General features: G+C 44.4%; 1 protein-coding gene across 2 annotated transcripts; it reads right to left on the bottom strand.

Annotated features, from left to right (window-relative positions):
• Window positions 1–693: 693 nt before the first annotated feature.
• On the bottom strand, window positions 694–20881 carry LRRC32 (leucine rich repeat containing 32). Of its 2 annotated transcripts, none has more exons than XM_054015826.1 (3): window positions 20513–20881; window positions 10867–10954; window positions 694–5708 (listed from the first exon to the last, which is right to left on the bottom strand). In XM_054015826.1, exons 2-3 carry the CDS (start codon window positions 10948–10950, stop codon window positions 3768–3770), a joined length of 2025 nt encoding a protein of 674 aa, XP_053871801.1. In that variant the 5' UTR covers window positions 10951–10954; window positions 20513–20881; the 3' UTR covers window positions 694–3767. The 2 variants fall into 2 exon arrangements, with proteins under 2 accessions (XP_053871801.1, XP_053871802.1); XM_054015827.1 differs by lacking the exon at window positions 20513–20881 and adding an exon at window positions 20379–20495.
• Between the last annotated feature and the right edge of the window lie 1258 nt (window positions 20882–22139).

Here is a 22139-nt window from a genome sequence, read left to right as displayed (position 1 = left end):
GCAACTCTTTAAATCTGAATTTCCTTACCTGGGTAGATTTCAGTTAGCTCTCCAGTGCTATTTGACCATTTGATCCTTATATGCTATAATGCACAACAGTTTGCACAGACATGTGCATGGAGTCTTGGGGCTTGATCCAACTCCTATAGAAGTCAATTGAAAGATTCTCATTGACTTCAATAGGAGTTGGTCAGACTTTTGGTCCACATGTATTTCTTCAAATGGGGATGAAGTTGATATTCTAGTACAGTATATGAAATATTTCTGTTTTTCCTTTTATATACTTCATGTATAAACATAATGGGCTGGGCCTAATTCTTTTTTCATGATCCCATATTTTTTTGGGGAGTCAACAGGACTACTGTTGTGAACAAGGATCTGAGACGTGGTGTATTTTTCTACACTTTGTCTATGCTACCCAGCTTTTAGTGACCTGGCCGTGTCGACACAGCCGTGTTGCTAGAAGTCCGGCAGTGTAGCCACTGTATGTTGGCTCATTTGCCGACAAAATACTTCCACCCCCAACGAGCAGCATTCGCATTGTCAGCAGGAGAGCGCTCCTGCCGACAAAGCGCTGTTCACAGTGGCACTTTCCGCAGCAAAACTTTTGTCTTTGGGGGGGAGGGGTTAAAACCTCTGAACGACAAAAGATTTGCCGTTCAATTGCCAGTGTAGACATAGCCTCAGGCTATGTCTACACTAGAGAGTTTACAGTGGCACAGATGTGCCACTGTAAGTTCTCCCATGTAGCCGCTCTATGCGGATGGGAGAGAGCTCTCCTGTCAACATAATTAAACCACCCCCAACGAGCGGCGGTAGCTGTGTTGGCGGGAGAAGCTCTCCCACCAACATGGCGCTGTGCACACTACCATGTATGCTGGTGTCATTTATGTCTCTCACGGGAGTGGTTTTTTTCCCCACACCCCTGAGCAATATACGTTTTGCTGACAAGTGGTAGTGTAGACATGGCCTTAGACAAATTCTTCTGCTGTCTACCTTCCCCCTCCCCCCAGGGTAATTTATTGTCCTCTCATGGACACAGATGTAAATCAGGTGTTAATGACCTCAGCCATAGTGTAAATCTGGTGTGAGATCAGAATCAGGCCTTAAGAATCGAACAGTTTCAAAAGCATCAGTGTTGGCCTAAAAAGGAGCAGAGCAGATTTAAGTCAATAGTAAAACTTCTGTTGATTTTCATGGGAGCTGGGTTAGGCCAATGCTGCAGGCCTTTGAAAATCCCACCTTTGATTTACATTAGGGATATTTGGATTTTCTTCTCTTCTTCAGAGGAAGGTGCCCGACTCAAGCTACAATGTAGGGTACAAGTGAAGATGGACTTCTAGGATTCAGGCACTAGTATTAAACATGTTACATGACTAAGAAATTCTGCCTTGTTGATTATGGAGTTTTTGCCCTGGATTCAGAAGAACCTAAGAACGGCCATATTGGGTCAGACCAAAGGTCCATCTAGCCCAGTATCCTGTCTTCCGACAGTGGCGAATGCCAGGTGCTCCCGAGGGAATGAACAGAACAGGTAATCATCAAGTGATCCTCCCCTGTCGCCAATTCCCAGCTTCTGGCAAACAGAGCCTAGGGACACCATCCCTGCCCATCCTGCCTAATAGCCATGGATGGACCTATCCTCCATGAATGTATCTAGTTCTTTTTTTAACACAGTCTGGCAAGAAGTTCCACAGGTTGACTGTGCGTTGTGTGGGGGGAAAAAAAATACTTCCTTTTGTTTGTTTTAAACCTGCTGCCTATTCATTTCATTTGGTGACCCCCTAGTTCTTGTGTTATGAGAAGGAGTAAATAACACTTCCTTATTTACTTTCTCCACACTTTTTGCTTTGGTGCCTTGTAAGATAACAGCAATACTTGTTTTTCAACCTTTTAAGTATTTTTGTTTGTTTTGTTAAAGTAGGCCTTTGCCTTTTGTTTGGATTTTTCCAATTTAGCAACTGTCTGCAAGTGGACCCGATTTAAACGTTTTTGCAGATTTTGCAGGTAGGCATTTATTTTGATTTTTTTTTTTTAAATTGAGTGCCACTAGTGTGCCAAATTAAATGTTTTGGTAGTTGCATGTTTTGGCCTGTCATTACCTTAAAGAATGTTTTATTAGTAGACGCAGCCGGTGTCGCTTTCAGTGCCATTAGAATTAGAGGCATGAGAGTGTTCCACTTACGCCTACTGGTATTAACCAGTTTTTTAAACATTACTTTTAGAGTTCGATTGGTTTGTTTCACCATCCTAGATGACTGTGGTTTGTATGGCATGTGTAGTTTTTGCAGGACTTTCATTAATTTAAAGCAGTTCATAAAGAACTGTCCAGTAAAATGTGATTCCCATTGAGAGAAGACTTGCTTTACTAGGACCCTCGCTGTGCCTTTTGCAGTATTGGCCTTTAGAGGAAATGCCTTTACCCATTTTGAAAAAGAATTGACAACCACCAAGAGATATTGGTTGCCTTTTTGAGTCCTTGGCAAAGGACCTATGAAGTTTATACACCTGAGATTTAAAAAAAAAAATTCCATCTAGGACAATTACTGGAGGATAATTATTTTATTTTATACTTTTTTTTTATATACTTCATGCATTGAAATCTAACTGTATGCAGTGTGTGTTAAATTGCTGTTTCTAAACCAATAAACATTTAGGTCTAATATTTACTGGCTGAAATTCATTCTTTAAGGGAGATTTTTTTTAAATAACGTGTTTGCCAAAGAAATGAATTTCTTCACATTAAAACCAGATAAATATATATTGCACCCTATGGAGACATTCCTCCTCTCTGAGCTGAACTGTGTTACTCAGTGCAAATGTCTATCCCATATTGTGATATAGGCATAATACACTGAGCTTCATGTGCGTAATCATGTCTCCCAGTAGTCGCTAGTCCCGTTGAATGTAACAGCCTGCTGTTAACTAATTGAGATCTCCTTTAACACAAGCGTTAGACACGTGTGGTTTTGGTACTGAAGATCCTTGGTTTGATCCTCACAAACAACCGTATTGCTTAGGCAGCTGTCATGAGCTCCATAGATCTGTGTGAAGTTACTGTTTTTTGAGATCACTAATCTAATCCTGTTCACATTGGAATGAGTGGGAGATTTGCAATTGACTTCAAAGGGAGAAGGGTCAGACTTTGTTTTTCACTGGTCCTGGGTCATGTGCGTTCACTTCCCTTGAGTTTAGCTTTCGGAGTTGAACTGCCTCAAACCTGTTATGACAAAGCAAAACCCAAAACCAAAGAGATGGGTTTTGCTGAAGCATGCGGGTTTGGGAAGTTTTGCAAAGGTGTATGAGGAGTCACCCTGCCTGTCAGCTGTGATGAGATCCCCAAGCGCTGGTATACAAATGACCATTAAACCATGATCCGCAGCCTTGGCATGGGGAGTGAGAGGATTCTCCTTATCCAGAGGCACCAATAAGCTGGCTTAGCATTTCAGTGAAAAGTTTGTAGTGCCCAAAAGAGTTTTGGCTGGTTTAAGTTCCACAAACCTTAAACTAGCAGTTTTACATGATTCTCAGCTTCTGATGAGCAAGGTTTCACAGTTCTGCATGAGCATGGAACAAGTGCAAAATGTGACATTCTCTTCTCGGTTACTTTGTGGCTGCAACCCCAAGAATGATGCTGGTGCAACTGAGAGCAGATTAAAAGCTGGTTTAAAATCCACAGTTAAATCAAAGCCAAGAATTTGACCTTTCATTTCTCCATGTTTTCAGTGTAGCACCTGATTTGATTTCTCATTAAGTCAGTGCGTGTGCTATGCTTTAAATTGCTGGCTAAACTTTTGTCTGCGGAAGCAACAAAATGCACCCAGTCCAATGATGATCACTGATAAAATTAATGCAACCGTTAGTATAATAAGCAAGTTAATTTTCTTTAGATCCTCTTTTTCACAGACTTCTGGTCTTATGTTGCTAATATAAATTTCTTCTTGGTACCCAAAGCTCTTGGAGTACTGGCATGTTATCTGCTCTACACCAGGGATCGCTACATTTTTCTTCTGGATCATAGATGAGAGCCAGACATTTCCACAGCAGCTGAGTGGGTTCCCAGCAAGATATAAGTTTTTAAGAGAGTTCTCTAATGCTAAAATGTTACTGCTCTGTAGATTACAAAAACTGTTTTTCCGTAGATCCAGAACTTCGAGCGAAGCGTCACTACCCCACTTGGGTAACCAGCTCAGTTGATTTTCAGACAGGTTTAAATGTTTAAGGTGATGGAAACGAGGCAGGTCGATATTTAAAACGGTCATGCCATTGCCATGTAAATTCAAATACTCAAGAGATGTCTCCAGTCCTGATAATGCGTTAGCCTCTATTTTCAGTCCTTTGTTCATGGAGAGCTCCAGGAGAATTAGTGAAGTCTTGTAAAAAGCATACACTGGTAAGTTCTTCAACATGTTGTCAGCTAGGTATAAGTACCTAAGAGCAGGGAAGTCAACGAATGATACACAACCATTCTCCTCGCCAGTAAGCCTTTGTTTAGCTAATCCTGAATACATGCTGCAAAAACTAATATTATTACTCTGGAGATTAAGCAATTTGATGCTGGGAAGGCTCGCAAAGATATCAAATTGCAGGGCCTGGAGATGATTGTTTTGAATGTAGAGCTCCTGTAAATTAGTCAATGTGTTGGCATCTAGTAAGAGATTCTGCAAAGCATTGAAGCTTAAATCAAGGATGGCTAGTGAGATCAATGCACTATCAAAATTTACTGCAAACGTCTGGAGGCAATTTTTACTGAGATTAAGAAACCGAAGCGAGGACATTGACTCAAAGAACTCATTTGGGATGGCTTTGATCTCATTATAACTTAAGTCTAAATATAAAAGCTGGGATAGATACAGAGAACTTGTGTTTGTATCTTGCTTCTGATCCAGAAGATGAAAAGGAGCTTCCAGCCAGTCCCTTTCCATATAGTACATGTCATCGTGAGCAGAGTCTGCAGTAAACTGCATTAAATTCTTAGATAAGTTCAGATACGCCAGCTTGTTCACCTGGGGGAAAACTGGGAAGCGCAGTAGCTTGTTCTCACTAAGATCCAGCCACCTCAGGTTATCCTCTTCCTTTGACTCTGTGGCATGAAAAGTCTCAATGCTGTTCCTACTGAGGTCGAGTATCTGGAGTTGTCTGAGGCTGAAATCTGAGATGCAAGTGATGGAGTTCATGGAGAGATTGAGCTTGGTGAGATGCACCAGAGTTTCAAAGGCACCTTCTTCTATTTCCATGATGATATTACTGTGGAGGTCAACCTCAACAAGAGCCGGAGACCCCTGAAACATCCTGTGTAATATCACGGTAATGCTGTTTTCTGCCAAGGAAAGATACTGAAGTGATGGTGCTTTGTGTATAAAATATTCAGCCATTCCATTGTAAAGTCTGTTGTGGGACAAGTCCAATGTTCTGATCTCTGGTAAAAGTCCAACTCCTGGTGTCCTATGCTGAGCCAACTCATCTAACTGGTTATTGGCTAAAATGACCTCAACCAGGCTTGTCATGTATGTGAAGACTCCGGGCTCAATGAAGCTTATTTGGTTGGATCTTAAATCCAAATGCTGGAGCGAGGTGTAAAATGTCAGGGGCTTCTCAGAGAGATTTCTTATCTCATTTCCAGACAAATCTATTTTATTTATGTTTGGATGGAGCTCTGGAGGGATTTGGTGAAGCTCTTTGCCATGACAAAATGCCTTCATCTTTACCTGCAGAAAAGAAAGAGAACAGGGAGTCCTGGTTACCACCTATGGGATGCTCAATGGCTTTTCATCAAGTATAAAGACAACATAATATTCAGAATCTGATTATATTCCTTTTCTTGGAGATTGGTTGTACTATGCTGTTCTCTATTCAGGCGACCAGAAGCCTGAATTTCTTCACAACGTAGGGTGGGTTTTCATTTCATTTCAATGGAGATACTCCTGCCTTATACTGCAATAAGAGTTCCCATGTAGGGAGTTACACTGGTATAACTACAGCAGTATCATTGTATCGGTATAATTATGTCAGTAAATTCCCCCACGTAGATTAGCCCTAAGAGAGAAAAGAATTGGGTTCTTTGATTTTTGAGATCTGGCATCATAAAAATTCAAGTTGGAGAGGCTCCATTATATCGTCTAGCCCATCATAAAGAATCTATGATCCTCTAGCCAGCACAGGATTAGTCCACTTTCTACCTTTCATCCAGTCTAGTTTTAAAAGTCCTGAGTGATGGGTCCAATCACTTCCCTTGAGACTATTCCATTGTCTATTAGACCTTGCACTCAAACACTTTTTCCTGATATTTATGCAGCCTAAACTTCCCTGCCATAATTTCATCCTTGCCCCATTGTACCTCATAATAAACCAGATTCTGCCACTTTGCCTTAAATTAATAAGTATTATTAATAATTAAAGTCTAAAATAAGTATTAATATCTATTACAAATAATTTAATAATACTCCATGATTAGCTCCATTGACTTCAGTGGGATTACTCTCAAAGTAAGGTACTACTCATTGAGAGGAAGTAGATTGGAATCCAGCCCCAAATAAACAATCCCTCTTCTTATTTACACCCTTCAAATAGTTGTAGACTGTGATCACATCTCCCCGTAACCATTGTTTAGCTAAGCACTACGTCTTTCAATCAGTGCCTCCGCTCCCAAAACATTGCAACAGCTCACCTCAAACTCCCTCCAGTTTATCCAGACCTCTGTCCATCTATGTTTATACTCTCTCCAAGGCAACAGCTTCTTTCTTTTGGCCCCGTGAGCAGTGCTGTGCACACTGTTCCATGTGGAATAGAAGGAATGCAGCAGGGAAATGGCATGTGGGGGGATTCATACATGCTGCAGCTCTCACGGGTACAGCTCAGGGTGAAATTGTGATGCGTAAAGGGTGTGGCCTTTTACAGGATGCTTTAACGCAGCTGGTAAATTAATACCCATACAACAAAGTCAATTTCTTCTCTTGGATGTGTGGGTCTGAATGCAGCTGATAGGGAGCTTCAAGTATGCATCCAAGGGCAAAATATGAACCATAATTTGCAAGGAATTTTGGGAGCATTGGGCTAAAAGGCCTAGTGTAAGGCACACACATTGTGCTGTTAAAATTAACATCCAGCAGCAAGATTGGAGCAGAGTCCAAAATGCTTGGTAAGCATCTAGGCTATCTAAATAGGTATCTATCTATTCACGTAGCTCATGGGATCCTCTGGGTCAAACTGCTTGCTGACTCCTTCTAATTATTCTTATACGGAGAACTAGTAGCTAACCCTCATAAAGCAAGGCTCTGTGTTAGCTCTTCAGAAGTTAAAACAAAAGACTCTCCTCCAAACATCTGTTTCACACAAGCGGGGAGGGAAGGGGGAATAAAGCCTCAGGGATGTTTACGAGAATCTGGGTAACATCCAGTGTTTTGTGAATCACTTGCGCATGTGAGGAATGGAGAGTGCACATTACCGGATGTGCGGCTTGTCATAAAAAAGCCAGACAAATGAAACCCCTCAGCCAGAGCTGGACTCCAGCTACACCCAGTCTGCTGCGTGGTGCTCCCCTCGCGGCAAAGCTCTCTGAGAGCTCCCACGTGACTCGCATCTTGAAATTTGAACCCCAAGTCCACCCAGAGCAGCTAAATCCCCAGTAAGGGGAAAGGGAGTTGCATCCTGGCTTCTCTGAGCCATTAGCACCTTCCCACCAAGACTTTAGAGTGGCTCACTTGAGCTGAAAGGTGACCAGAGGCCCAACGAATCTAGCAGGGGGGCAGGGGGGAGGCCTTATTCAGTCAGCTAAGGAAGAGGTGGAGAGTGGAAGGAAGAAAACTCAGGAGCTAGAAAGAAGCAGCATTTGCATCAGCACAAGAAATGACAAACTCCCTCTCTCGTGTAGGGCCTGATCCTGTCAGGAGCGGAGCACCCTCCGCTCCCAATGCAGCACTCACCACCACAATGAAGGCCTGATCCAATTCACTTTGACATCAAGGAGAGCCCTTTCCATTAACTGCAGTGGGAACTGGGTCAGGCCCAGCCTGCTCGGTACCTTTCAAGATTGGGCCGTTAGTCCAGCCTGTAAACCCTGCAGCCCCTAAACCGGGTTGGTGATCAAGTCCACACCTGCCATGGTTCTGCTGCTCTTTACAATAACTTCGTTTTCCTCTGTAGATTTCACTTTTCTCTCTCGATCACTCCTTCATCTGCGCCCCTTCTCTCTACCTGCTGTCCTTTCCCCCTCGCCTCATCTCCGCTCTCCCTGTCCCTTCCCTCAGCCCTTGAACTGGATGTGTATCCTGCCCCTGCTGCACCCCCATTTCTCTTCCCTGCTACACAGAAAAGGTGCAATAAAAGGGGGGAAATCTGTGGGTAGGAGTGAGGACAGAGCATCAGTTCTCATCATACCCTTGCTTTTCCTACCCCTGTGGGCTTTCGCTAAACTCACGAGCCAACTGCATGAGCATTAGCAAAGCTGTCCTCTTCTGGGCTCGCATTCCTTCCTCCTCAGCTCTGGCAGCTGTTCGCATTAAAGTGCAGTGGCCTGCAGTGCTAAGAGTGGGAACGCCTCTTGCTGCTTTCAGCATCTGCTCCACATAGAAAAGGAGCCCAACAGCTCTGAAGTACGGGGAAGTTTGGATTCTGAATCCAAACTCTGCCACTCAACTGTAGTTGGTAATTTTCGGGGATGGAGCCAGCAGCCGCCCTCTCTTTAGCAAAACTAAAACCAGGGTGGTTTGGATCTAGGTCCGATCGCATCCTAAACGCCAACGTTTGGGTGTTGGAACACAAGGCTTTGGGCTAGATCCTCAGCTTGTGTAGACTGGTGCTGATTTACAGCAGCTGAGAATCTGGCCCTTTGTCTCTTCTCTGCAATGGCTAAAGAGGGGATTTGGGGGGGTTGATTTTGAAAAAACTCATTAACCGACTTGTGATGTTGCCAAACTAAAACCAGTCGTGATTCAGAGCGGGGTCCAGTTTTATGAACCATCAGTCTTCAGGATGGGCTGGATAAAAGATTCCAGCTCTGGCCTTCCTCTAGTCTAAAGATGTCATCCCAGGAAGAGTGATGTGTGAAACAATGCCATTGCAGTGAAACATCCCATTGTGAAATAACAGGGAATGCCAATGGCTCTCGCTATCAAAATTAACCTGGGCTGAACTGTGTTAGAATTTGCACCCTGTCTTATCTCCCTGGGCCAGATTCTCAGCCAATGCAGACCTATATAACTCCATTGAGCTTAATGGGGCGGTGTCAATTAACACAAGATGAGAACCTGGCTCTGGGACGCCAGAGTGTTTTGTCAGCCTCGAATGTTTCCCAGTTGCACTAAACAGCTCAAAACTTTTTTGGACTCTTTCTTTGCCTATGCAGCTGAATGCAGTTTGCAGTGGGGTTGCGGAAATCAGCCAATATTTACTTCTCAAGGAATCAGCTTGATCTACGACTTATCCAAACAAGGGCAGGGGGTAAGCCCTTATTAGATTTACTGTGTGTTTCAGTCTGAGTTCGCATGTCTGGGATGCCTGGGCCCAAAAGTGTCATGTTTACAGTGGTTTCATCATTTCTTCCTCTCCGGCCAATAAGCGAGAGATCCAGCCACCTTCCCAAGTTCTTTTTGTATGCTAGACCCTAATTTCCCTGAATTCAGGAAGTGCATTAGTACAGCAGGAAAGGAATGAGTCCCATAAGGGAGATCTGCACAGCCAGCAAATTATTCTTTTCCCTAGTTTGGAAATTCTTGGGGATTTGTGCCGAACAGCTTCAACATTTAAAGAAGTAGATGAGTATTTTTAACTCCCCTTTACTGTCAGCTGTATCTGGATAAAGGGAAGGAGGGAGAGGAGAACCAGTTCATCTGTGAATAACATGAATAAGGTGTTTTTTTAAAAAAAAAGCTGTGGGACAAATCGCACTTTGGAGACAGAGGTTTTGTCTCTAAGTGGGCCTGATTCTGATCTCACACCCAGCATAAATCAGGAACAACTCCATTGAAGTCCGTGTTAAACCAGTGTAAGCGAGGGGAGAATGGGGCTCACTGTCACTATAGGGGGAGCAGTGGGGTTCGTTCATGTCACAGAAGAAGTTCCTTTTTTAAGAAAGTATCGCCTTGTGCGTAAAACACTGGAATGGGACTCAGGAGATATGGGATCTCTTCCTGGCTCTGCCACAGACATCCTGTGTGACTCTGGGCAAGTCCATTAATATTTCTGTGCCTCCGTTCCCTAGCAATAAAATGGGGATAATAATCCTTCCTGTCTCCCACCTTATGCTTGTCTTGCCCACGTAAGGTCTGTCTGCACAGCAGCTGAGAGGCGTAATTCCAGTTCTGCTAGAGATACATGTGCTGGCTCTGTGCGAGTGTAACCCACACACCTCCTGGGTGTGATGTTCTGTCCCCGTCTGGTGGCACCGAGACCACTTAGAGACTGCTACAGCTACATGTGGTGTTTAGCTCATGCTGTAGTGGCTCATGCATTTAGCTTCCCAGGTTCAATCCTGCCCTCTGACAACCAGGGTCTGTTGGCCTTACATGAGCTAGTGCGCTAAAGAAGAGCAGTGCGGTTGTGGAGGCACGGGCAGCAGCACAGGATTGCACATGAGTGGCTAGCCCAGGCCCCTCAGCCACATTGCTATTTTTAGCCCACTAGCTTGAGCAAAAGTAGCACATGTACTTCTACCCAAGCTGGGAATCACATCTCCCAGCCGCTGTGCAGACAGACCCTTAGATTGTAAGCTCTTTGCAGCAGAGACTGTCAGTTACTATATGTTTGTGCAGCACCTGTATCATCGGGGTCCCAGTCTCATTTAGGGCCTCTGGGTGCTACTAGAATGCTACTGCTAATAATTAAGGAGACGTGAAAGAGGAGATGGTTCCTCCTTGGGGAATCTCTTACCATTTCGCAGGGTGACTCTTCCAAGGGCCGATGGCTTGAGATCCCTCCGTTCGCTGCCAGGAAGAGTAAAAAATACAGTTTCATGGCTCTGCAGGGAAAAGCAAAGATGGGTTCAAGCTAAACCTGGTGTTAAGTCCATGCAGCCACTGGACAGCAGGGTCCGCACCAGCGATTGGCACTGGGACTTGCATACATAATAGAATAGCAAAGCCCTCTGGCCCATTCCAGCAGAGAAGGGAGTGTTATGAAGTAGGAGAGATGGCAGGAAAGCTCGCAGACTGAACGTTTCTATGGCTTGCCCATTGTGCTGCATATCTTAGAGCAGGGGTGGCCAACCTGTGGCTCCGGAGCCACATGCAGTTCTTCAGAAGTTAATATGCGGCTCCTTGTATAGGCACCGACTCCGGGGCTGGAGTTACAGGCGCCAACTTTCCAGTATGCCACTGCTCAACCCCTGGCTCCGCCACAGGCCCTGCCCTTACTCCACCCCTTCCCGCCCTCTCCCCTGAGCCGGCCGTGCTCTCGCTCCTCCCCCTTCCCCCGAGCCTCCTGTACGCCACGAAACAGCTGATCGGGAGGTGCGGGGAGGGAGGGGGAGGAGCTGATCATCGGGGCTGCTGGTGGGTGGGAGGCATTGAGAGCGGGGAGGAGGGAGCAGATGGGGGGCTGCTGACGTATTCCTGTGGCTCTTTGGCAAGGTACCTTGGTAAATTCTGGCTCCTTCTCAGGCTCAGGTTGGCCACCCCGTCTTAGACTGTTGGCCAGATTTTCAAACACCATAGCACCCGCTAGCTCCCACTTACGCACCTTACGCGAGTGACCAGGCTGTCAAAAGTGCTTCGCATTCAGTAGCTCTCTTGTTCTCAAGGCAGCTAGTGGATGATCATTGCCCTAGTAAACCTGGCCCTATCACTCCTTTGTCTTCACCTGCGCACACTGGTGGTGCTCAACAAATGACATGATTATAATAGTCTCCACTTTTATAGCACATCTCATCCCAGGACCTGGAAGAGCTTTACAGACATTTTAATGAAGTCACACAAGACCCTGGCAAGGTACCATACAATCATAGAGCCAGAGGGGACCATCAGACCATGTAGTCTGACTTGTATATCACAGATCACCAACACCACCCGGTGCCCGCACAATAACCCAGCCACTGAAATAAGACCACAGGAGACTAGACTATTATGTGCCACAGGCAGAGAATAGGAGGGACCGTGTTGCACCAGTGGCTGAGGCCCCCACAAAGGCAGGGAAATGAGTCTGTGAAATATACCCAGATAGTCCTGGCAAGTGACCCACACCCACATGCCAATCGACCCAGGGAAAACTTCCTTCCTGACCCCATATATGACAATCAGTTCGACCCTGAGCATGTGAGCAAGAATCAGCCAGCCAAGCACCTGTGAGAGAGAATGCTCTGATCTCAAAGAACACGTCCTTATTACAGCCTCTGTCATAAACATGACAACTCTTTCAGCAAATTCCTCCCTTCTTGAGTTTCTCGAGGCTGAACAGGTGGAGTCATTCATAGATGGTGGAACTCCCTTAGCTGAATCAGTGTTTAAAGGATATATTGGCTAACAGGCAAACTGTCTTTGGTGCATCAGTGCAAAGTGGCTCTGGTTGCCAGACGCAGAGTGGTGCAAACAGGTGCACTAGGACAGGGGTTTTCAAACTTTTTCTTTTTGAGGTCCCCGCCCCATGTTATAAAATCGCCAGGGCCCAGCGGGGATAGGTGCATGGGCTTTTAGCTTCAGCCCTGCAGGGGGGCACTAGGACTCGAGGCTTTAGACCTGCGGGGGTGCTGGAGGTTCAGGGTGCTGGGCTTCATCTCCAGGGGGGTACTAAGGCTCGGGGCTTTAGTCCTGCAGGGAGTGCTGGGGCTCAGGGCACCGGGCTTCAGCCCCGCAGCTCTGCTCCTGGTTTCAGCCCCACAGGGGCACTAGGGCTTGGGGCACCAGGCTTCAGCCATGCGGTCCCATGGTCCCGTGAGGGGCCCACGGACCCTTGGTTGAGAACCACTGCACTAAGATGTGAGGCCTGTGAGCTCCCTGGGGAAGTTCTAGCTAACTCCGCCAAAAATCCTCTTTTGGGCTCTAGCCCCCAGCCAGTACAAATCACTTCCCTTTGGAGCATGACATTCACAGTTCTGTTTGCTTGTTCTCTTTGCCACAGCATTGCCCCATAGTTTGGCTTGATTTTTTATACCAATCCCTAAGCTTCCTGTGAGTGCAACTTTGCACGTCCCTCACAACATGAGCAAACAGCAAGGATGGCTCCAGGAAACAGATCCTGGGAAGTTCAGGCCACCTATGACTTGCTCTGTTTTTAGAGCACATTTTCCTCATTCCAGTTGAGTCTGGTGGGGGTGGGGTGGAAATCTGGGAGCGGTAATACCGGTGGGTTTTATTTTAGGCTTGAACACTGCACTGTGATCAAAGGTTCTTAATGTCCTCGGGTGCCTCAGTCTCCCTATCTCTAAAATAGGGACAGTATTCCCACGGGTTTTGTGAAGCTTTTAACTACTGTTGGCAAAGTGCTCCCAAACGCGCCAATGGCAGGTGCTGCTGGCAGAGTGCGCTCCATGAATTCTCTGGAATTCTCCCCGCTCCGTTCAAAGGAGCCCAAATGTGTTGACCTTCAGAACATGCTGCAGGACTCATCTGTGGGGTTGTTTTGGAGTAAGAGTCAAGGGGGAGAGGGGATTGTCTGGGGCATCACAGGGTATTAGCTAGTTGGACCTGAAAGGGGAAGAAAGTCTGACATGCATATTTATGATTTGTGATCTTTAAATAATGGCAAGGCACTCAGAGCTTTGCTTGGGCATCTTTCATATCTAAACAAATAAAATAAATAATCTCTGCTGGATATTGCCCAACATAGGGCAGTTCTCTATGTATCCTGGGGTCCAGCTCCAAACAGTGCAGCCCTGAGTATTTCCTGTCTGCGCTGGACTCCAGCCATTAAACTAGTGCTGCAGGAGAATTTTACTCGGGTGCTTTCAGTAATAATATTTTGCACTTAAAAAGGACGTTGCAAATTCAAAGATCTCAAAGTGCTTCGCAAACTGTAATGAATCACTGCCCTAAACCCAACTGGGAGACTGGACTCTTCCTCCCCTGGTAAAAAGAGGCACAGAGTGGCTAAGTGACTTGCTGAGGGACCTTGGGTAAATCAGTGGCAGAACAAAAACAATGAGGAGTCCGGTGGCACCTTAAAGATTAACAAATTTATTTGGCCATAAGCTTTCGTGGGTAAAAAATTATGCAAAAAAAAGATGTATCTGAAGAAGTGGGTTTTTTTACCCATGAAAGCTTATGCCCAAATAAATCTGTTAGTCTTAAAGTGCCACCAGATTCCTCGTTGTTTTTGTGGATACAGACTAACACAGCTACCCCCTGATACTATCCATCCTACGTATTTCTAAGGTGCCTACCAGACTGGTATCCAAGTGCAGTAGAATCCATTGCTAGTCTCCTGCTCTAACCGCTAGACCACACAGACGCTATCAATTTCAGGGTAGCTAATTGGACAGAATGGTATCAGATCCTCTCTTTCATGAACAACAAATAGATCTGAAGATTCTATTCCTTTGGGTCACTTTCAGTTCAAGTGCTTGGAGCTTTCTCCTGCTTTGCATAGTTTGCATCAGTCCAGCTCCTTTGTTTTCTGACTCCACTGCCTGGTAAATAAGTACGGGAGGCATAGGCATCACAGGCTCTGGGGGGAGTCTGCCAGAGTGGGCCGAAGACCCACACGGTGCTGCAGCCCCCAACAAAACCTGGCCACCTACATCTGAGCTGATGGCTCTGACACCCCAGGATTTTCAAAAGTAACTTGGGAGCAGCTGAAACAGTAACTTGCTATAAAGGGAGCTGTTGTTACCACAATGCAATGCAGGCAGTTTCATTTACCATCCCAGCATGCTCCCATTATAGTGAAATCCCCACTGTTTTCAGAGGGAACAGGGTTGGGCCTCAAAGCATCTTTAATGTTACAACTTTCCGCCTAGACTTCGTATCCTCCCAGTTCCCCGCTCCACAGTTGGACAATGAATGAATTTTGGAGACTAAGATTCACCCCCTCCCACCTCATGCCAAACCTTAGGAACTGGGCCAGCATGTCTAATCAGATGAAACAGACAAAGTGCAGGAGAAAAGAAGTGCCATTATCTCCATTTCACAGATAGGAAAACTGAGGCATATAGTCACTGGTTCACCCTAGGACATACAGGAACTGGGAATTAAACTCAGCTCTCCAGAGTCCCAGTCTGTTGCCTTAACCACAAGCTCAGCGATCCTCTTTTTTGGCATTAAACAGTCAACATTAATACAGGTTAAATGTTGTCATTTGCATTGAGCAATGACAACAAACAACTCGCAATTCCCCCAAGATTAGATTTCTGTAATATAGACAATTATTATTACTATTTTTTCTCATCCAAACTAAAGAAAAGAGAAGCAAAGCCACAATGTGTGTTCCTTTAACATATGTAAGACACACACCAAATACTCAGAGGGCCATGTACCTCCAGGCGCCTTAGTGCTATGGATTATTGCATTTGCTGTTTTTAAGAACGGAGTGAATCTATTGCATTTACCTTGTTTCATGTGTCAGTTATTTGCATTCCCACCCTCTGCTATAAAAAAAAAAAAATCTTATCCATCTCTCCAGCGTTTAGTCAGCCCTAGCACAGATTAGATCACCCTTGTTTTCACTCTCGCCCATTCAGAGCATGGAGTAGTTTCACTGGTAACTTTGCAGCCTGAGATGAAACTGAGACATTTTAAGGGAAATATCCTTATTTGGGACAGTGTCTGCTTTAAATTATGACCCTTGTCTCCCTTCTGACTCCTCTCCTGGTTGTTCGCTGGGTCCTAGCAACCACAGTGTTAAGAAGTAAATTAGCTACTCTGGGACTCATCCTGGAATGCTTACTTGGGGAAAGCACATATTGAGAAATACAGGGGTTTTGACTGAGCAAGGCTTTCAGGTTTGGGCCCCGTGTTTGCCCAGAGAAATATTTGACTTCTCTTTGTAGATGTCATTGCTTGACTCTGTGTATGGATCAGTCAGTATGTTTACTTTAGGGTTTTGTGTCTCTGAGTTACATTCCTAAAGAGCTGTAAAGGAGCCACAGAGCGTGTGATAGGCCACCTCAAAGTCCCTGAATCACTATCTTACCAAATAAATGGAGATGTCAGGGTTATAAATGAAAAGATACAGTACTGATGCAAGTGAAACCCTTGATCCTGGAACCCTTACTCACTGGAGTCATCCTTCCTCACACGAATCGGCTTATTGATTGATTTGTCCAGAGGGCCCCGATATCACTCTGAAGTAAATGGGAGTTCATTGTTGGCTAGGACACACCCTAGATGATTTAAATGGGACTACTCATGTGAGTAAGGGTGACTAAAGATTGCTGGGGTGGGCCCTGCTGCATCTAGACACACGGTTTGATTTCTGTGGCCGCTTATTGTGCCGCCTGCCTGACCTTCAAGTAAATATTTTCATTTCAAAAGAAGATTTTACATCTAACATTAAGATATGATGGTGATTTCAGATTTACCGCAAGTTGATTTATATATGGATTATTTCATTCTGCCCCCTAGGGTTGGACCAATACTTGTCTTCCAGGTGCCTTTTCCTACTTAAAACCCCACTTCTGCAAATTCCTTCCTATGCTAATTTCACCATTGTGGTCTCCAAAAACTCACATGTCTGAATGTTACTCTATATTTTTCCTGTGGTGAAAGGGCTTCCTTTGGAGTAGGACTTTTGGTGTTTTGTTTGTTTTTTGTAAGGCACCCTGAGAAGGAAAGGCATAAGCACCAAAGAGAGGAGAGGGATATTTAGTGTGGCATGCAGGGGTATGATTAGGAATAATGAACAGAGAAAGAGAAAATCACGTCTAACTGGAAAACTTCCTACCCGTGAGATGTATTCCGCAGTGGAAACAACTCCCCAGAGAAGCGGTGTGAGCCTCACTCCATGTGACTTTTAGCACTAGACTGGAAAAGAGACTAGAAAACGGGCTATCAGGAATGATTAGGGCTGTTTGGGAAAATATTATTTTCCTGTGAAAAAGTTTACAAAAAATGAATATTTCTCATTTTCATAGAATCAGAGAAGATTAGGGTTGGAAGAGACCTCAGGAGATCATCTAGTCCAACCCCCTGCTCAAAGCAGGACCAACCCCATCTAAATCATCCCTTTATGATTTATCCCATCATCATCAAATTAAAATTGTACAGGTATTTATTGAAAAACGCCAAACACAGATTTTATTTAGTGTTTTGCAAATAAAAAAATTGGGGGGGGGGGTTGAGAAAAACCTGAAATTATTTTACAGAAACAGAATTTCTTTTCATGAAAGCGTCCCTTTTGTCAAAAAGTCATTTTTGCCCTTCCAAAAAAAAAAAGTTTTAAAGCAAAGTTTTTAACCAGCTCTTGGAATGATCCTGGAAGGCGGACTAATGGAGCTTTCCCAACGCAAACTGCAGTGAACTGTCTGGTGTGTCAGGTTTCAGAGTAGCAGCCGTGTTAGTCTGTATCCGCAAAAAGAAGAACAGGAGTACTTGTGGCACCTTCAGATGCATCCGAAGAAGTGGGCTGTAGTCCACGAAAGCTTATGCTCTAATAAATCTGTTAGTCTCTAAGGTGCCACAAGTACTCCTGTTCTTCTTTTTGTCTGGTGTGTGAATTCCACCATTGGTGCATAAGATAAGACAATGCTCTGAGCAAGTGAAAATTCACATTGCCCGCGCACTGGATGTAGCAGGATTCGACTGTCACACTTGTAGGAAATTTGGATTCATAATCAGAGGTGAACCAACCATTGTGGGAAAGACTATGAAATCTGCTCAGCGATTTGCCTATTCCTAGAACGGATCTCAAACCAAACTGTTTTAAAGATTCTGAAACATTTCAGTAACCTCCCTCTGCCATTATTTTTGTGAATATTTGCTCTTCTGGAATTTCGTTGCAATGACACTTAGCAATTGATATCTTTAAAGTGCTGTAGAGACATTAGCAAGTTATATCTCGAGGATCCCAGTAATGTAAGGTAAATATTAGCCTCATTTTACAGATTGGAAAACTGAGGCAGCGAGCTCAAGTGCTCACTCCCATGAAGGGCTGAGAGCCCTCAAATCCCGATGAAGTCAATTGAAGTTGAGAGCACCTTTGACCTTGTGAAATCGGGTTCTACGTGATTATCCCAAGGCCACAGCACAAATCACTGCCTACTGCAGCTGTCAGTGAACTCAACTGGGTTTTGCCAGTGATGTCAGTGGGAGCAGAATCAGGCATGTGGTGTCAGTGCTGGGGTTAGAACTCAGCAGTTCATCGCTCAGAGTTGTGTATTCAGATACTCCTTTCTTTCAAAGGCCATTCTCATGGTCTTCTCCCAGCATGACCCAGAGTAGGAAGTAGCAGAAATCCCAGAAGCTGGTTCTCATGAGACTTCCAGTGATCTGTTGCACATCTTCAAGGGTTTTGGAGAAACATTAATACTTCTGGGTGGTTATGTGAATCAAACCTCCAGCTCTTTGGAGTTTGTCCATCACTGGTTTAATTGCTCTCTAATGCAGCACCCTCGGCAGTCCTTTCTGTGCAGGGTCTGTCTGTAGATGGTTGGGTTCTGCTCAGAGCTGGACAGAGTGGTATCAGACCCAATGGTGGTCAGAATGGTATCAGACCCTCTCTTTCATGAACAACAAATAGACCTGAAGATTCTATTCCTTTGGGTCACTTTCAGTTCAAGTACCAGGAACATTACCTTAGAGAAGTGAAAAAACTGTCTGTCTGTCAAGAAATGATTCTCCAAGGGGAGAATCAAGGGGGGGGAGTGAACCACAGACCTGTTAGCCCTTGTTCTCTGCCCCAGCACTGGACTAATCTCCCATGGGAAGCTCTGCACCCGTTTATCCTCTTCTCTCCTTCCCTCTCCCCCCAGTCCTCTTCCCTTTTAGCTGTTCCTTCCTAAGTAACCTCCCGCACCACCGGAAAAAGCTTGTTATACCCCTTCCCCTCCCTATGTCTGTCTTATCTATTTAGATTGTGAGGTCTCCAGGCCAGGGCCTTATAGTGCTCTGAGTATGTACAGTGCCTAGCACAATGGTTGGCTCTGTGGCTCTATCGTAAAGATAACTATGAATATAATCTCTAGATGTGTATCAATAAAGATGGATGATACAGAGAGTATGGACCTTTGACCAAAGGTGGTGGCATTATTTATTTATTTATTTATTTATTATTCCAAGTGAATTCAATCTTTAAAGAAAAATTCAGGCAGATGTATGTGTTCTGTAATCCCAGAGGAGATCAAATGAGACCAGGAAATTAATTTCAACTACCTCTGCCTGGGACGGTGTCCAGTAACCCTCTTGTGAATAATGTGTCATTCTTCAGGTAAAAAGCCAAAATATTAGATCTACTCACCAAGCCATAACCCTTTGCTTAAAAAACAAATCGAACTGGTAAGTAAATAACAGAGAGATTTCATAATATTAAGATAACTGAAACCCCCTTTTCAATTAAAAAAAAGCGTTTCCTGTTTTGATTAACCTGGACCTTTGTTTAGGAGACATATTTTTATGAATGAGGCTGCAGTGTTTGGCTCTCGCAGTATTTTCTTTGAGAGAGAAGTTGGGTGAGGTAATATCTTTTTATTGGACCAACTTCACCTCACACACCTTCTTTCTCTCATATCCTTGGACCAACATGGCTACAACAACACTGCGAAGAGTATTTTCTTAGGTTTTTCTACATAGGCATTTGCATTGCCTCTGCAGCATCACGTGAACCCTGGCACGGGATTAAGAGGAAGGAAGATTTTGAAAAGGAATATTTGGCATTGATGTATTCATATTTTTCAAGGCATTGTTCAAATGTTAATCAAGAATCATAACCTCCCGGGGAGATTGTCAGCATAAACCTTTTGTTTGTCTACAGTGGCCTCTGAGCTACCAGTTTCTGTCTACGCAGACGGTTACCACTGTGTGGGAAGTTTAAAGGTTGCTTTTTAATAGCAGTGATTAAAGGTACATGAAATACTGCTAGCCCCATCTTACAGAGGGGTTAAACGCTTTGCCCAAGGCTGGGTAGTGAGTCAGGACAAGAGCTAGGATACTCATGGTGCCTGGCTCCTGTCCCTGCACTCAAGACCAGTACTGTGAACCAGGAGACTTTCTATAGGATTAGTTTATGTACCTACATTGCAGAAGCCCCCCAAATTGTACCAAGCACCATGCAAACATGCTGTCCTTGCCCCCAAAGTTTTCAGTAAGTCTCACTACTATTTTCATTAGTAGTGAAAACACAGAGGAAACATCCCAATAGTTTTGTTGTAAAACTTTCCAGTGCCTCCTTAACTTAAATGATCCAAGCCACTGTAATAGGCTCCCCAATGAATTAGCCATACAGCTGTATGGGACGTGCCTACTGTGGCACATTTGATCGGTTATTCAGCCCATTCATAAACACAAATCTGTTTCATTTACCTTCATCCTCGGTGGTATATTTTTTTAAAAGGCTGCAGCTCCACGTTACTGAATCCCCACTTTCTCCTGCAGTCGGAGAAACGTTTGGCTCAGCTTTCCAGCAGCATCAAAGTTTAACTCGTTGCTCTACGTACCTGCTGTTCGGATGAAGGAGGAGGCTTCCCTTCTGCTTGCAGCGTTCGTCTCCCAGGCTCTCCCGACAGCCCTCCAGTGAAAGTTGAGGAAGGGCTTCCTTGGGGAAGTCGCAGCTCTGCTACATGCCAACTGACTAAAAACTTTGAGAACTCAGACAGAAGTTTAAGTCACTGAGAAAAAAAAAAAAATACTCCCAATAGACTGGCCCTTGAATTCATTGCTCAGCAGTCATCAGTTCTAACATATTTCCAAGCTCCCATAAGCATGTGAATATAGACCTCAGTAATAGTTATTAAATGCGAGTCCTCTGCTCTTTTTTTTTGTTTTCCATTTCACTTGCTTAACCTAGGCTTATTTCCTGGAGGTTCTCAGCTGATAATAACGCCCCTCTCATATTGACACATTGAAGCATTCTGCGAATACCACCAGAAATCCCCTTTGCAGATTTCGAAGGTAAATTCATAGTATCTGTCTCACAGATGTGTGTCTGGTTCATGTTACATTCATTTTCAGGTACCTTGACCTAGATCATACCGTCCGTTAAAGTTGGGGTAAATCAGAAGTAGTTCAATTGCCTGCAGTGGATTTACAAGTGAGAGCAAAATTTGGCCCTTTGGTCTCGGTCCTCAGCTGTTATAAATCATCACCGCTTCTTTGAAGTTGTGACCCCAAGACTCCAACTATTGATATATAAGATAATGTATTTTAAGGTTTGAACAGGGGGAGAATATATATGTTTTCTAAGAGGAATATTAGGTCAGATTTTGATCACACTTACTTGGCTATAAATCCAGAGCAACTCCGTTTACTTTAGTGGAGTTAGTTTTGAATGAGTGTGATATCAGAATACAGGCCATGTGCTCATAGACGGAGCAGATTTCTGTCTAATATAAAAGATATGCTCTGATTTGCATGTTGCTGGTTTCGGAATCCATGTATTGTTTTGCAGCCATACCACTCTGTACTGTGGTCTTATCGGCTCTCAGAAACTAAGCATGGTTAGACAGAGGAATATGCAATCTGAAAAGAACATTGAGGGTAAAGATCATCTGTAGAGGAGACAGTTTTCTTGGGGGGCCGTTCCTAGACTGGAATGAATTCCCACAGGAACTGAGACCCATCACAAACTTCACTACCTTTGGCTCCCAGTGCAAGGCGCACTACATAGACTTGCCTTCTCTGTCATAAACATATAGCAACATGTGTGTGTGTGTGTAGAAATATATAAAATTCCCAAACAAGAACTCCACAGCGCTTCTTTTCCCCATGGAATGAGAATGAGGGAACAAACACACGGTTTATCGGTTAACACACTCCAGTGCTCAGATACTCCGGTGGGGGAGCAGTATTAGAACCCACAGAGAACGGAATAGAACGGAGGTGATGTTTTTGATTCGGTAGCAGGCGCTCTTCCATTTGAGTGAGAGATGAACAAGTGTGATAAGTGGCTCCATGCTGCAGAGGGGCTGTCTTTCAGCTGAGATGTAAACTGAATAGCTGACCATCATAAAAGTCGCCACAGTCATTGTAATAAGATGTTCACCCCAGTGCCCTAGCTAAACTCCATTACGTTTTGCTTCTCTAAATGCTCCTGGTAGTATCAGTTGGATACAGTAATCTCTTTAA

Source organism: Malaclemys terrapin, chromosome 1 (genome assembly GCF_027887155.1).
Source record: "Malaclemys terrapin pileata isolate rMalTer1 chromosome 1, rMalTer1.hap1, whole genome shotgun sequence".
NCBI classification, from domain to species: domain Eukaryota; kingdom Metazoa; phylum Chordata; order Testudines; family Emydidae; genus Malaclemys; species Malaclemys terrapin.
This window is presented reverse-complemented; position numbering and strand designations above follow the sequence as displayed.

Bases quoted from the DNA above. Each gene is read 5' to 3' on its own strand.
- LRRC32 (XM_054015826.1), bottom strand. From the start codon at position 10,950: ATGAAACTGTATTTTTTACTCTTCCTGGCAGCGAACGGAGGGATCTCA. The intron at 5,709-10,866 runs GTAAGAGATTCC...TCTTTTCTGCAG, and splicing joins AAGAGTCACCCTGCGAAATG to GTAAAGATGAAGGCATTTTG.